The sequence below is a fragment of the Oryza sativa genome, chromosome 12 (genome assembly GCF_034140825.1).
Source record: "Oryza sativa Japonica Group chromosome 12, ASM3414082v1".
In the NCBI taxonomy this organism is placed as follows: Eukaryota; Viridiplantae; Streptophyta; class Magnoliopsida; order Poales; family Poaceae; genus Oryza; species Oryza sativa.
This window is the reverse complement of record NC_089046.1, coordinates 26,984,101-26,999,363: the sequence shown is the minus strand read 5'-3', so window position 1 is coordinate 26,999,363 and position 15,263 is coordinate 26,984,101. Positions and strand designations below refer to the sequence as shown.

Genomic DNA, 15,263 nt, shown 5'->3' with positions numbered 1-15,263 from the left:
ACAAGTAAAATGTACGTGTCAGCATGCATGCATTGCATTATATTGCACTGCAATGTGCATGTATAATGTTGAGCAGCTAATTAAGCTCTGCATGCACATTACATGTAATTTACTGCAAGAATCCGTGATATTTTTGGCGGTCAAAAACCGTCAAGGTTATTTATTTTATCGGCCAACCGCCGAGTAAACACTGCCAAATCTAGAAAGTCAGAGATATTAAGATTTCTTGGCTAATCGTAAGCAAATGTCTTCTTGACGGTTGGAACGCCAAGCAAATCAAGAAGAATATTGCGAACTTTTGAAAGCGCCAAGAAAAGTAACCTTATTGGTTTGGACCGATAAGAATATACTTTTACTTGGCTGCCGAGAAACCGCTAAGAAAATTTCTTATTCTCGACAGTTAGTACCGCCAAGTGTAGATTATCCTTATCGGTCTAAGTCACCAAGAGTAACTTGTTGAAGTCCAAAACTACGTCTTTCTCTGGTGGTGCCCACATATATCACTAAAAAAAAGCAAATAGGTGTCGCCATTATAGGTGCCAGAACAACTAAAACCGGCACCTATAATGTTTTTCCCGCCCATGCACCCGCCCCTACGCGCCTATAATGTCTAATAGGTGCCGGTTCTAAAACCGGCACCAATAACAGGTATCATCAGTGCCGCCTCCTTTGTTTCGGTTGGAAAAATCGACACCTATTAGGGTTTTTCAACCAGCACCTTTCGCCCTTTCTGTAGTAGTGTAGTATGCGGTAGTGTGAATATGTAACGCACCTGCAGATATATGGTAGTGTGAGTGTGTACGTGTATGCGGGAGCTTTTGTGTGAATAATGGAGCTAGAGGCTTCGATCGATCGGTTCCTAGATTTATTTGTTAATTAAGCTAGCTAGCAAAATACTATGCTGCTAGATACGGAGGGACGATATATATATATATATATATATATATATATATATATATATATATATATATATATATATATATATATATATATATATATATATATATATATATATATATATATATATATATATATATATATATATATATATATATATATATATATATATATTGCTTTGAGTTCACGGTTGTGTGTAGTGCTAGCTTTGACTCTTTGAGGCGCTATTTGCATTCTCTGTGGGAGTATGCTGACTGCATATGCTTGCAATTTGTGCGTGAACAATAGAATTATTTCTAGCTGATGTACGATGGACTAGCTAGGGATGGCATAAGTTTGCAACAATTATCCGAGGACACTATCACAAATTAAATATTATAAAGTTGAACAAATTGGTTTTAAAATGTATTCTAAGAAATGAAGAAAATTTTGTAAAAATCATACTGTTAGCAATCCGTAAGCAGAAAAAGAAGGGACCCGAATCTTCATTTCTTTTGGAGAATGGAATTATATAGGAAAAATCTGCTGGATTTCCTGTTTCATTAATTTACAGATCAAATAGATTCCATAATGTATCATCCTATGAATATGTGGCTACATCTAAGATACACTCAATTAATCGACCACTACGAGAATATCTGCACTGATGAAGAAGCTGTGTCCACTAAGATTCAATTCTTTGATATGTAGGAGTATATATATAAACCAGTGTTTGTTTTAGATATCCCCTTCTGTAGTTTTTTTTAGGTTTATTTATTTATCGTTAGGCTCAAATTCATATATAGGCTGAGTGTGCTAATTTGTGTTGAAGGGGGGAGCACATCCACGGTATATGCATATGTAGGTGTGTTACTGTTACTTGTGTGTCTCACCATGAAAAAACAAATTACAACAAATTAAAGTCCCTCTCTCTATATACTTTCCAGCTGTATATATCATAATATTTCAACATCTTATCCCTGCATATTTATATACATTTGTAGATAAATCACATATATATAGGGAAATTAAAATTTTAGCTAAAATTAATTAATCTTTTGATGGCAACATGGCACACGGGAGGTGTTGTACCCTGTGAGGCCGGCAAGGGCGCATGGGCCTCGTGCTCCTGCTTGGCTTCAGGTGTAGGTCGGATGCATCGACGTGGCGCACCTGCCGCGCACGGCGACAAAACAATTATAGTACTAAACATTAAAGCTATGAACAGTACATTGATTTGGAAACTAATCTCTCGTGTAGCTTGTATTATTAGTTAAGTATTTGCTATTTTTTTTAAAAAAAATTATATGTTTTTCAGAACGGAATTGCTATCTGTCTTGCGACAGATTTTTGAGTCCCAAATCTTACAGATTTATATACGTTGGATGGTCTCAAGATTCATGTTGTATTCTTGCCGACTCCAGCATTATCGATTTAAGCCGTGTTTTTCAATGCTAATTTGTTTAAGATCCCACACGTATTAATTACATCGTACTTACACTACAATTACTACAATTACATCGTACTTACACTATAATTACATATGTAATTTTAGTATATTTACGATGTAAGTCTAAAAATTACATATGTAATTTTAGTGTATTTATGATGTAAGTTTAAAATCCACTTGAGCCCACGTGAGCTTTAGATTGTCCACGTGGCCCGTTTGTTTATTGTTTTGTATTTTGTTTGTGTATATTAATGTCATCCGTTAAATGCTCATCCAAAGGGTAAGAAATATGTATGATATGAGGCTAAAAAAATCTGTCACATGATGTATAGGTAGTCTCTTTTCATAAACAAATTTCTTGTAACGTTTTTTTTTAAAAAAATGCACCGTGTAACGGTTTGAGAAGCCACACGCAAAAAAAAAGAAAGAGGTGAAATGAAGTTGGGAAAGTGTACATGCGAACCTAGGTAGTTGTGAAAGTAGGAAATGAATATATTGGGACTAGATAAAGTGGAAAATAATTGTATTGGGATTTGATAAAGGGGTGTTCTAATTTTTTTTTAATTTTGTATTGATATGTGCGGGATGCATGAAAAATGAACTTTTTTGGGATGGAGGAAAGTAAAAGCTACACGACGACCTATTGCAATTCATAGCATACTGATCTCTCTATTTTAAAATATAAACTGTTTAAAATATAAGATGACCTTTATTTCATTGGGATAACATTTTTATCAAAAGTTATTTGATAGGATACTATGAAAACTTAATCATAAGTAAGAACTTTTGGTGGATACGAATCTAACAAATTTAATATTATACTACGTATATAATTAATTAGATCGTAACAGAGTAATTAATTATAGGTCATTGCTACCTAGTCTTGTTCTAATGAGACAAAGTACGTCTTATATTTTGAAAGTAGCTAGTACATGTCTATTTTGGTTTTCTAAAGAGAGATCAATCCTCCAAGGGTGGCAAGATTCGACGCGTCACCAATCTACCTTGCCTAGCTTAGCACTCTCCAGAAAAGCTGGTACATATAGTAATGCTGATCAAGGTGATGACACATATAATCGATCACCTTGTTAGTTGCAACTTCGATTACTTAATTAATCCATGTACGAACCTAAGCTTAGCTTATCATATCGTCCTTTGAAAGGTGAAGTGCAGATCATGCATGGTATAGTTTATGTTTCTCAAGATGTAAGATACGCATTATCAATGGATTACTGTTGCTTTTCTGCCTAGCTAGCTAGCAGAAAGCGCAGGAGCCATTTGCAAGATATTTCTAGGGGTAGACCAACTAGCTAAATTATCTGATTTAACTACGTCTCAGGATAAACTTAACCACCCTATGGCATTTCCTTATCATGGCAAGGACAGGTTAATTACTTTTGACACTACTCACACTAATTAATATAGTCACACTGAAGCTGGATGTATATGCCAACACATCTAGTATCCACTCAGAGTAAAAGCTGTACACAAAAAGATCTTCTCATGTGACCCATGCATTCCTCTACTTTATTTGTCACGCATTCATCATTCATCATTAACTTATTTGGAACTCAATTAGATTGTTCTTCTCTGCTCCAAGATTTTTGCAATTGCCATATCGCCACCTTGCAATGCATGCTAACTATCTCTGTCTCTCTCTGCTTGATGGCATCACTGCATGCGTAATTTCTCTCCTGCATAATATAATTAATTATCATGCAAAGCCATCCTTATAAAATTAACAAGTCACCATGCCTGCCACGCTTTCATGATTATACTAAATACTGTTAAATTTTTTAAACATATTTGACCGTTCGTCTTATTCAAAAATTTTTATGAAATGTGTAAAACTATATATATACATAAAATTATATTTAACAATGAATTAAATGATAGAAAAAGAATTAATAATTACTTAAATTTTTTAAATAAGATGAATGGTCAAAAGGTGTCAAACATTTAAGGATAGAGGGAGTATATAGTAGCTATAGGGTTCTTATTGTTCAGCTCAATTTGGTGGCTTAAACCTATTGGTTTCTCCTTCTATTGGCCCATTTTATATCAGACATGCACAGGCAGAGAGAATCTAGTGATAGCCTAGCATCTTTGTGGTCTTAATAATCATTTTCTCCATCTCTCTGTCTGTGTGACGTTTACTTCTAGTCAACTCTTTCGCCTCTGATCTCCAAGTATAAATTTTTGCTACAGTTTCTTAATAAGCTTGAATCACTCGATCCCAATAATTAATTAATCAATTACTATACTCCCTCCGTTTTTTAATAGATGACGCCGTTGACTTTTTCTCACATGTTTGATCATTTATCTTACTCAAAAATTTTATGCAAATGTATAAGATATAAATCACACTTAAAGTACTACTACCTCCGTCCCAAAATAAGTGCAGCCGTGGATATTCGTTCCCAACGTTTGACCGTCCGTCTTATTTGAAAAATTTATGAAAAATTTGAAAATATTTAGTCACACATAAAGTACTATTCATGTTTTATCATTTAATAGCAATAAAAATACTAATTATAAAAAAATTTCAAATAAGACGAACGGTCAAACGTTGAACGTGAATAGTGCAAAACTGCACTTATTTTGGGACGGAGGGAGTATGAGTGATAAAACAACTCATAACAAAATAAATTATAATTACGTAAATTTTTGAATAAGACGAATGATCAAACATGTGAAAAGAGTCAATGGCGTTATCTATTTAAAAAATGGAGGTAGTATATATTTTGCAAATTGAGTTATATTAGCATTTGACTGTGTTTAATGTGGAGATGTGATGAATGGATGTGTCTTAATTTGCATTATACCATGCAAAGTTGAGACTGCTCGTGATCGATGGGGCACTAGCTAGATTAGGCATATACTTCGATTCATTCAAACGTTTGATGGGAATATATATTTATCTTTAATTAAGATATGCGTCTATATGCAGCTAATTGACTAATACATTGGTTAGATTTGTTGGCCACGATCGCAGTAACCAACCTTCGGCTTGGAAATTGGTTCTAGATTAAGATGGGACTAATAAAGCTTAATTAGTTCAGGTATTGTAGGCCCTGCATGCGTGGACACCACCTTAATCGACCGATCTGCTCGCATAATGTAACTTATCTACTTAACCATGCTTAGCAAGTTAGCATCAAGAGCTCTACACATCAATAACAAGTGTTGTCCCGAGTTGACTGCTGCTGCTTTTGGCAGCAATATATATTTGCAAAAGTCTATGCTGTTGTAGTGGATGTCATCAACGTGGCCTCGATCTGGGTGTGTGCTTATGTTGAACCTGCATGCGTGGTGGGTTGACATTTTCTGGATGTCAGTGTCATTATCCACTGAGAGAATTATGAAATATATGCGCTTGCTAGCTTTAGAAGGTGGTCAACGACACCATCTAATTAATGCTTATGCACTACGTGTTCCGGTCAAATGCTTTGCTAGCCCCTTTTCATCTCCTTACAACATACTCCTATATTTGTTTAGGGCATGTTCACTTTGATGTCATTTTCAGCCTTACCAAATTTTTGTAAAGTTATCAAAAAAATAGCTACATTTAGTTTGCTGTCAAATTTTGATAATTATATAATAAATCATGCTAAAATTTTAGCAAGTTGCCAAAATTATTGTCAAAATTTGGTAAGGTTGAAAATGGTATCAAAGTGAACAGGCTCTTAGTTTCTTGTGTAAGTTAGGAGAGTGTGTGTTGTGTGATCATGATATCTAAGCTAGCTAGTGGAGTTGTTGCTTCTTTTTTCATCAACAACACAAACACATCTGATCGGAAAAAAGGCGCATAAATGCATGGATAATCAGCACCACACTTAGGTACTAGCAACAAAAGCTTTGAGGTGTGACAGGTATTTATTAATATATACTTAGTGAGGAAACCGTGACTAAATATTTTAGTGCCACGTTGCCATCAACTTTGCATTTGCTCTATCTAGTACATGGTAGCTCCTGCAAGAGTTACTAGATTGATAGATAACATTGTTAAGTGGTTATATTGCTCTACTCGTCAAAGGAGATATAATATGAGTTATGTTAAGTCTTTGAGGAGGAATTGCAAGATATCACACATTTGTACTTCTAATAGTAGTTATAACATCTTTCGGTTTTTTCGATTGCAGTAGTTAATTATCAATTGGTTGAGTTATGGTTGATAAACCATAGAAGATGAACGGAGCAACGAAAAATAGTTTGTAGCTAAAAAATATATATGTGTATGGCTACCATTTTTTTTAAAAAAAAACAAAGATGAAAAATATGTTATATTAATGAAAAAGAACTCAAAATCAACTTCAAAATTTTCAGAATTTGAATTTTGGTAACTGCTGATAAACGGCAAAAAAAAAAACCCCTCTCTCTGTATATATACACAAATCAAGAGTGCATGCATTCCATCTCTACCTGTTTATCCATTATATATATTGCAATCTTGTTCATGCTCCATGAGGAAGTCCAGCCTACTGATTAAGTCAATAATTTGTACATATATTGTCCCTGTATGCATTGCAGTTCTTCTCCGGTTTGCTTGGAGTTGGATAATCAAGGGTTACCCTTCTAGCAAGGTACGTAGCTTTCCGATGTGTTGTTATATATCCTGTGCCTTTTATTTTTCCTCACCATATAAATTATCCTGTGCTAGCTAGTTACTCCTATGACCGATCGAGAGAGAAAAAAAGTCTCTTATCCATGCTTGTCAAATTAACTCCCGTAGATTGATTGATAGTAAACCATAGTAGGGCACTCACTTCATCCTACTATAAGTGCAAAAAATTTTAGAAGTGAGAGAGGAAAATAAGAGGGAGAAAAAAAAACTAAACGCTCCCTATTACAATTATTTTTAGAAAAATAAGGTGTAAATAGGTGATGGTAGAGAGTTCCCCGAAAAAAATGATGGTAGAGAGTGAGAGGGAGTAAATAAGACGTGAAAATTTTTGAAGGGGATATGATTGATGCCATAAGTAATATGATAGGATTATAATTATTTTAGAATGAACTTTGAATTGCAGTAGATTGCATTTATTTTGGGCCAAATGTAGTATATAGCAAAGGGTAAGGTTGAATGTTCAGTTTTTAGCTGCTATGACGTGGAAACATAGTACATGCATGATCATTATAGTTTATCTAAGAAATCAATCAATCTAAGCCTTAAATAGATATGCCAACTTGATCAAAATGCCGTTGCATCAAAAAAAAATGATAGGTACATCATTTTCAACTTAATTAACTGGAGTATTAAGTAATATGTTACACTTGCTAAATGAAATCATAATATATTCTGAGTACCATATAATGTCATGTGGGTGACTTGTGGTATTCATAGAAAAAAAAACTTGGGTTGCTCGTGGAAATGCTAGAAAGAATTAACCTGGCATGCATGTGCCCTTTCGTCTCTAAGAGATTTGATTTTCAAGGATAGCTAGCACATGTTTCTAGTAGCGCATGAGCTTTCAACAAGAATTTAGCGAACATGTTGCAGCTAGCCTTTGGTGGAGGACGAAACCGTCGTGGTTAACCCTTACTCAAGTTGCATGCTGCGACGACGACGCCTACCTTGCCGGCGAGGGAACTCGACCGCTGTCCATCGATCGCTGTGGCACACAGCCAATGCTATATAGTACTATATTATGCTATTAATCTAAACCTCCCTATCGCCTCCGTCCATGTCTGACAACTGGCAACACACATACATCTATGTACATATATAACCATCATGCGCGGGAGCAAATCTATGCATCGATCTCTAATGGAGCCATCGGCATATTTACAAAGGAAAAGTAATTTGTGAATAAAACTTTTATATACATGTTCTTAGCGATTTAAAAGCAAATGTTGAAAAATAAACTTTGATAAAAAAAACCTCAAAATCAACTCCAAATTTAAATTAAAAATTTAAATTTTGGCTGATTAGTGTAAGCATAAGCGAAAAGATGAGACACTAATAAGCATTTATCAAGCAGCAGCTGAGAGATGAGACGACTGAGAGGCGGCCGGCCGGCCAGCCGTCGCCGTCGGCGACCACCGCCAAACCGTTGCGGCGCCACGCAAATCCGGCCGCGAGTGCATACATTTTCTCGCTTTTCTTGCTGACCTGCCGGCCGGTACGGACCGCCGGTGAGCCACGCGCTGCTGGGTGGCTAGCTGCCTTTGTCGCTACCGAGAGCTAGCTCTGTCACTCGTAGATAAATCGGTGACTTGGCCTGACCAGACGTGTGCACCAGGCCTTAATTTGTTAATATGATTATCACTTTTGGGACAAATAATATATGCTAAATTAGTTAAGTCAAACTTTTTTTTTCTAATTTTGGCTATCAACAAAAAAAAAATCAGAATGATGGTAATAAACTTATCGTGATATAAACTTTGTCATATAATACGCGACTCTAAATTAATCTTCCTATGTTTGTAGGTTTTATTGGTTAGATAGTATATTGGAGGCTATGTCGATACCTTTCAAAGTGTTTTAATGTGTTTGTGGACAGAGGGAGTAGCTAGCTAGATGAGTGGATTGGAACGAAACAAGGCATGCGTCACTCTGACGTATGATGAGCTAATCTCAAATGGATGATATTTCCAAATATCTGCAGTCAAATATCAAAATTTTAATTCGTTATATTAATATTTATGTATTAGGATTTAATATGCGAAAATGATATTAATATATTTTTAAAAAATGTTTGCTTCATATGGTATATTTTAATAAGTTGCATAAGTATATAATTGAAATATTATGATAAGCGAAGTACGTCAAAGATTGTGTCGATGTATAAAACATGTATTTCTAGTAGTGACATTAAGTAAAGAAATATAGGTATTTCTGGTTACCCGGTAGCTTTATGCCTTAGGGGAGATGCTAATTAAAAAAGTTTCTCTTCATGATATTAATTATTATTCAAAGTCTCGGTTTTAAATTGAGATGACACATCGTGTTTGCTTTTTTTTTACCGATAACATCTTTTGGTCATGTCAAATTAGTACTGCATTTCCTGGCCATTCCCTACCGATTTTCTGCACATGAGCAATGTGCGCACAAATACTATAGTGGTACAATACAGTACCCCAATTTCTTTTTGTTGCGCACAAACATTTGGTTGATGATTCCCCAACGTGCCAAGATAGTACAGATATTTTTGCACATAATTTTCAGCCTTTTTCGCTTTGAAAAACTGAAGAACACGCATATATATACTTCTTTTCACTCCCTTTAATTTGTGATTTTTGTTGTGCCCTGACGATATATATATCTGTCCCATCTATCCGTGCAACACAAAAATCACATGGTTCTTCACACGGTCAAATCGCCAACATTCGCCGTGATTTTCTTGTACAGCGTTAACGCACACGTTTCAGTGTGCCCAAGAAAAACAAATTAAGAAGAGAAGAAAAAACAGAGAACATCAGGCTGCAGAGGAACAAAGCTAGAAGCATCCGAGATTAGGTCAGCAGTTACGCAGGCAGATCGAATCGGTTAATTAGTTTTCACATGGAACTCCCTGAAAAAAAAATCGAGAAAAACTAGTTATTCTAGAATAAAATAAAAATGCACTCCTACAATAAATTTGTTCTACGAAAATCAGTTTAGTGATCTTCTGAAGTGGAATTTTTCACTGGTTAGAGCCACCCCGAAGAATTAGTGATCACATCGTCAACCGTCTCATCAGTCGCCGGCTATCGTGGTACTATTATGGTCAATAAGCTATCTGAATATCGTTTTGACTATATATTTTTATACTTTAAATACACGTGTAATGTCAGACGCTAAATAGGTCAATCACGATGGTTTAATCGGTCAAGTGAGACCTTTTCACAGTAACAACCTAATCTGTACTTTTCTGCTGGTGCTTGGAGAGGAAGATTGGAAGATGTCAGCCTCAGGCTCCTCCTGGTTCCATGGTTTTCAGCCGCTGAGAAGATTCTGGAACGAGAAGAAACGAGAGCGATGGGGAAAAAGTTGTTTCCTGGATCTTCCTACCCCCATGTCACCTTCCCCGTTTAGCTGTTTTCTGCACTAGAAAAACAACCGCAGCCCATTCCATGGCCATGTTACATGTTTGTATTTCTCTGAATATTTTTTTGCAGTTTTTCGGTTAAAGTTCGAGTGAAAATCTCTGAATGTTTTTTCTTTTTGCCGTTTTTCTGTTTTTTGCAGTTTTGCAGCTATATCTTTGTCAGCTATAGCCGCCGTCTGGAACCCTCTAGAGGTGAGTATCTGATCCGGTTGACACTTTCTGATTCAACTTTGAACACCATCTTTGATCTTTGGTACATTCTCTGAAACTTATGTATACTAACTAATTTCTCTTTTAAATGTCAACTGCGTAGGGTGTCATTTGTTGGTCTGAGTATATCTCTGACCCGGTTGACAATTTCTGATCCAAATTGAACACCTTCTTTGGTGCTACTAAGTGCATTCTCTGAACCTCAAGGATCCTAACTACTTTCCCTTTTAAATGTCAGCTGCATACTGTGTCTTGTCATCTGTTGGTCTGAGTTTGATTATTATAAACCATTGTGGGTCTGACCTTGGACAGAAGTCAGTGTAACAATCTTGCAATCACTAACCAGCGTTGTCCCTGTTGTTTCTTGGCAACAAGTGAATCTTTGAAGCGGTCAGCTGAGAAGATCAACTCAAGTTCTTGTGTTGGTAATATGCAGGAAGGAGGTGAAAGGCTGCTTCTGCTGCTGATGTTCTTAGCTGCCTGGTTGATGCACAAGTAGGAAACAAGACAGCTTCTTCCTCCCAGAGCCAGTTGCTTGATTGTTTGTGAAAACGATTGGAACAGGAAGAAGATGAAAAAAATTTTGCAGGAGCAGCCAGTGCTGCCAATGGCGATGCCGAGTCAAGAGCTGAATTCAGCAGCAGCGGCGAGAGGTCGACGACGGCGTCAGCAGAATGTGTGCTGAGTTGATGGACACCATTAGTGTTTAATTATGGTTTTGCAATGCAGCCACCCGGAGAGAATGGACGGCTGATTGCTGCTGCTGTTTATGTGGGCTCTCCATTGAGACAGGTAGAGAACAATGTTCCATTGAAAGTGTGTGCACTTTACCTAGTATTTTATATACAACTTCTCTGGGTGGTACAGGGTTCAGAGTTTTTAGTTTATTATATTTTTTTGTTATGGGGCCATTAGTGGATTGGTAGTAGAGTATTATAATTTACTGGGTGTCATCAGTGAGAGAAAGGGGAATTACTGTGGTGATAGAATTAATTAGTTAGCCTCTGTTCCATAGCTGGAAGCATGGAGACATGCAGTAAGTTGGTAACTGTAAAAGTGAACAGAGTTTTATTGACTGTTAAAAAGAATTTACCATAAGACTGTAAAATACTGCAAATTTTGGGTGGACCAAATCTGCATACTGTTTGTACTGAGCATTCAACAAATCGCCTCATCTTTGTACCAAATTAGCATGAACACTGCTGGAATTCAACTGAATTCACCTAACATTTGACCTCCAAATTCACTGCAGGTCTCCAGCCAGCTGATCACTCCTCAAATATGAAAAAAAAGAAAAGGACACACCTGAATCAATCAATCCACCTGCAACTGATGAAAAAAGAGAGACTCTGGTACCACAAAGGATAAGAAGAGGGCACAAACACAACCACCAGAAAACAAAGATCAGCCCCACACAGAGAGATCAGACATTCAGACATATGAGAAAAAAAAATGCAAGACATAGTATGCATTTCAATGTGGCACCAATATTTCTCTGCTCATAATTCAGCAGGAACAGCAAGCCAACAGAAATGCCACAAGCAGACACACTCACTCTCAGATTTTGGAGGAAAATAGGACCAATCATCATCATCATTATTATTATCATTATCATACAGTGATGAATGAAGAGTATATAATATATATATACACAGTGAAGGAAATTGGAGATTGAGGCATACATGATTAGTGACCAAACATCACCACAGTTTGCAGAAAACTGGGTGGTTTTACCTTCAGTAAATAACAAGAGAGTTTTACAGAGCAGAAACAGAACAGAAGCAGAGCAGCTGTGTATACACAACACTGCAACTATCCCTATCACTGAGGGACAAAGCAGAAACCAGCTGAGCTCTCCTTGGCTGTCTGTACAAGCAAAGCAAAAGCTTCAAGCTGGGCCCCACCCCTCAGTCTCTCCCTAATCACTCTACTACTACTACTAATGTGCTATACTTACTAGTGTGATTAATGCAGTGATTAAAATCAAGAAAAGAACCAAGAGATTAAGGTTGATGATGATGATGATGTGTTTGTGTATGAGTTGGGGTCAGGCTCCGGGGACCTCCTATGTATGCCTATGGCGCCCTCTGGTAAAGCCTTTTCCCTCCAAATTTTCTTTTCATCTTCTTCTCCTCTCCAAGAAGATTGGAAGGTGTTTTGGAATGAACCAAGGAATCAAGAATCCATGGATGGCCGGTGCCTAGGCCTGCGTGGCGAGCTCGCCGGCGTTGATGAAGGTGCCGTGGAAGCCGTAGGGGACGCGCGACGGCAGCTGGACGGTGGCCTCCAGCCTCATGTCGGCGGCGTTCACGACGAGGAGCTCGGATGTGCCCGCGGCCTCGTCGCGGACGAAGGAGAGGATGTAGCCGTCGTCCTCGCCGCGCGCCGGGGACGCGGCGGCGCCGGCGCCGCCCATGGGCACGAAGCACGGCTCGCCGCCGAACCGGCCCTCGCCGTACTCGAACTTGGTGAGCTCGCCGGTGGCGAGGTCCACCTTGGCGAAGCCGGACACCTTGGGCCACGGCTCGGCGACGGCGAGGTAGGCGTACCTCGTCTTCCGGCCGAGCATGGCGCGGTTCACCATGCCGACCTCGAGGTTCACCTGCGCCGCCGGCGGCAGCACGGCGCGGCGGGTGGACTCGCCGGTGCGCGTGTTGAGGCGGATCTCGGTGAGCACGCTCTCGAGGTGTTCGTCCGACTCGTTGAAGATGGAGTCGGCGGGCGTCATGCAGGATCCCACCACCACCACCTCGCCGGACTCGGCCTCCTCCCACGCATTCCACAGGTGGAAGCAGAAGCAGTCGGGGACGTCGACCCACACCATCTCCAACGAGCTCGTCGCGTGCTTGGGGAGCACGCCGAACCGCGACGTCTTCTCCCTGTCGAGCACCACCGGCGAGCCGCCGCGGAACATCTCGCCGAGCTTGAACACCACCTGGTGGTCGGGTACCACCACGAAGTTCTCGGTGATGGCGAAGTCGTGGATCATCGTCGGCTGCTCAAGCTCGATCTCGACGTCGGGTGACTTGGTGCCATCGGCGTCGAAGTAGAAGTATTTCAGGTATGGCTTCTTGATCACGTCGTAGCTGAGGGCGAAGAGCTCGCCGGAGACCGGGTCGAGCTTGGGGTGGGCGATCATGGCGCAGCCGAGCTGGCCGTCGAAGTCGTAGCGCCCCACCGTCTCGAGGTCGCCGTCGGCGGTGACGCGGACCTGGTACGGGAGGTCGTCCTCGGACATGGCGAGGAGGCGGCCGTTGAAGTAGACGAGGCCGGCGTTGGCGACGCCGGTGCCGTGCGACGGGTCGACGAGGCCGCAGAGCCCCCGCGCGTAGAAGAGGGCGAGGCGGGCGATGCCGGAGTGGCCATGGAGCTCGCCGATGGCCTTGGGGAAGACGGCGCGGCCGAGGGCGCGCTCCTGGCCGAGGCGCGCAGTCTCGGTGAAGCGGCAGGCGTAGGACTCGGCGGCGCCGTTGCGGATGCGGACGGCGTGGACCATGCCGTCGCCGTCGAACAGGTGGTGGCCCGCGGTGGGCTCGAAGTGCGGGTTGGCGCCGTTGCGGGCGTAGACGCCATTGATGAAGGGCGGGATGCGGCCGGACACCGGGAGCGACCGCACCGGCGGCTGCTCCCCCACCGGCGCGAAGTTCCCGGCGATCTGCACCGCCGGGTCGGCCGTCCGCGGCAGCGCGTGCGGCCTCTCCAGCACATTCGTGATGAACCCTTCCTCGAACGCGTCGAGCGCCACCGCCGCCGCGCGCTGGAAGAAGTTCAGCCCATCCTTCTTCTTGCCACACCTCCTCGCCGCAGCCTTGGCCGCCGCCGCGTCGCCCGCCTCCGGGAACATCTTGGTCGGCGGCGGCGGCGGCGGCGGCACGTACGCGGGCGGCACGGACGACGGCGCGCTGAGCACCGAGTTCGTCGCCGCGGCGGCGGCGCGCGGGCGCGTGAACCGCACCGAATTGCGGGCACCCCTCGACGGGGAGGCGCGGTGGTGTATGGAACACGAGGAGGCGGGGGAATTGGGCGTGAAGGTGGTCGGCATGGCTGTCCTACAAGAGCAGAACAAGGTGCTCGATCGATTCTTGGATGGATTCTTGAAAAGGAGAGGTGAGAGCTGGAGTTGGCGGGAGAAGAGGAGGTGGGTGATGAGATGAGGAGAGGAGGAGAGGAGGGGGGAGGGTATATATAGAGTTTGGGGGAGGAAGGAGACAGCGGCGGGAAGGGGGAGGGGAGGTGGATGCAGGGGAGGAGGAGGAGAGGGAGGAGGGGGGAAGAGGAGGAGGTGAAGTTGGGAGAGGAGACCACGTGGTGGATTCGCCGGAGAGAAGAGCAGAGCTCAGTGGACTTGGACACTGACGCCTCTATTCCTCTTTTTACTAATTTTTATTTTTCTTCTTCTTTTTCAATTCCCTCTCTTTCTTTTCTGTTCTCTCTCTTTTTATTTGTGTTTTTACTTCTTTGCTTGTGTTTCTTTACTTTTATTTTTTCTTCAATTTTCTATTATTCTCATTATTTCTTTTCTCTCCTTCCCCCTCTCTTTCTTTTTATGTCTATGCTCTCTCCTTTTCTTCATTCAAGTCCCTCTTTTTTTTTTATTATTAATATGTAATCTCTCTATTTTATTTTATTTCTTTTCTGTTCTCTCTCATTTTATTTTATTTCTACTTTTACTTCTTTTCTTATGCCCTCGTCATTTTTAT

The 15,263-nt window shown here is 40.9% G+C and overlaps 1 protein-coding gene across 1 annotated transcript; it reads right to left on the bottom strand.

The window, feature by feature from the left end:
- Positions 1 to 12,249: 12,249 nt before the first annotated feature.
- LOC9270250 (9-cis-epoxycarotenoid dioxygenase NCED5, chloroplastic-like) lies at positions 12,250 to 14,739 on the bottom strand. Its single transcript, XM_015763221.3, has one exon. It carries the CDS (start codon positions 14,603 to 14,605, stop codon positions 12,764 to 12,766), a length of 1,842 nt encoding a protein of 613 aa, XP_015618707.1. The 5' UTR covers positions 14,606 to 14,739; the 3' UTR covers positions 12,250 to 12,763.
- Between the last annotated feature and the right edge of the window lie 524 nt (positions 14,740 to 15,263).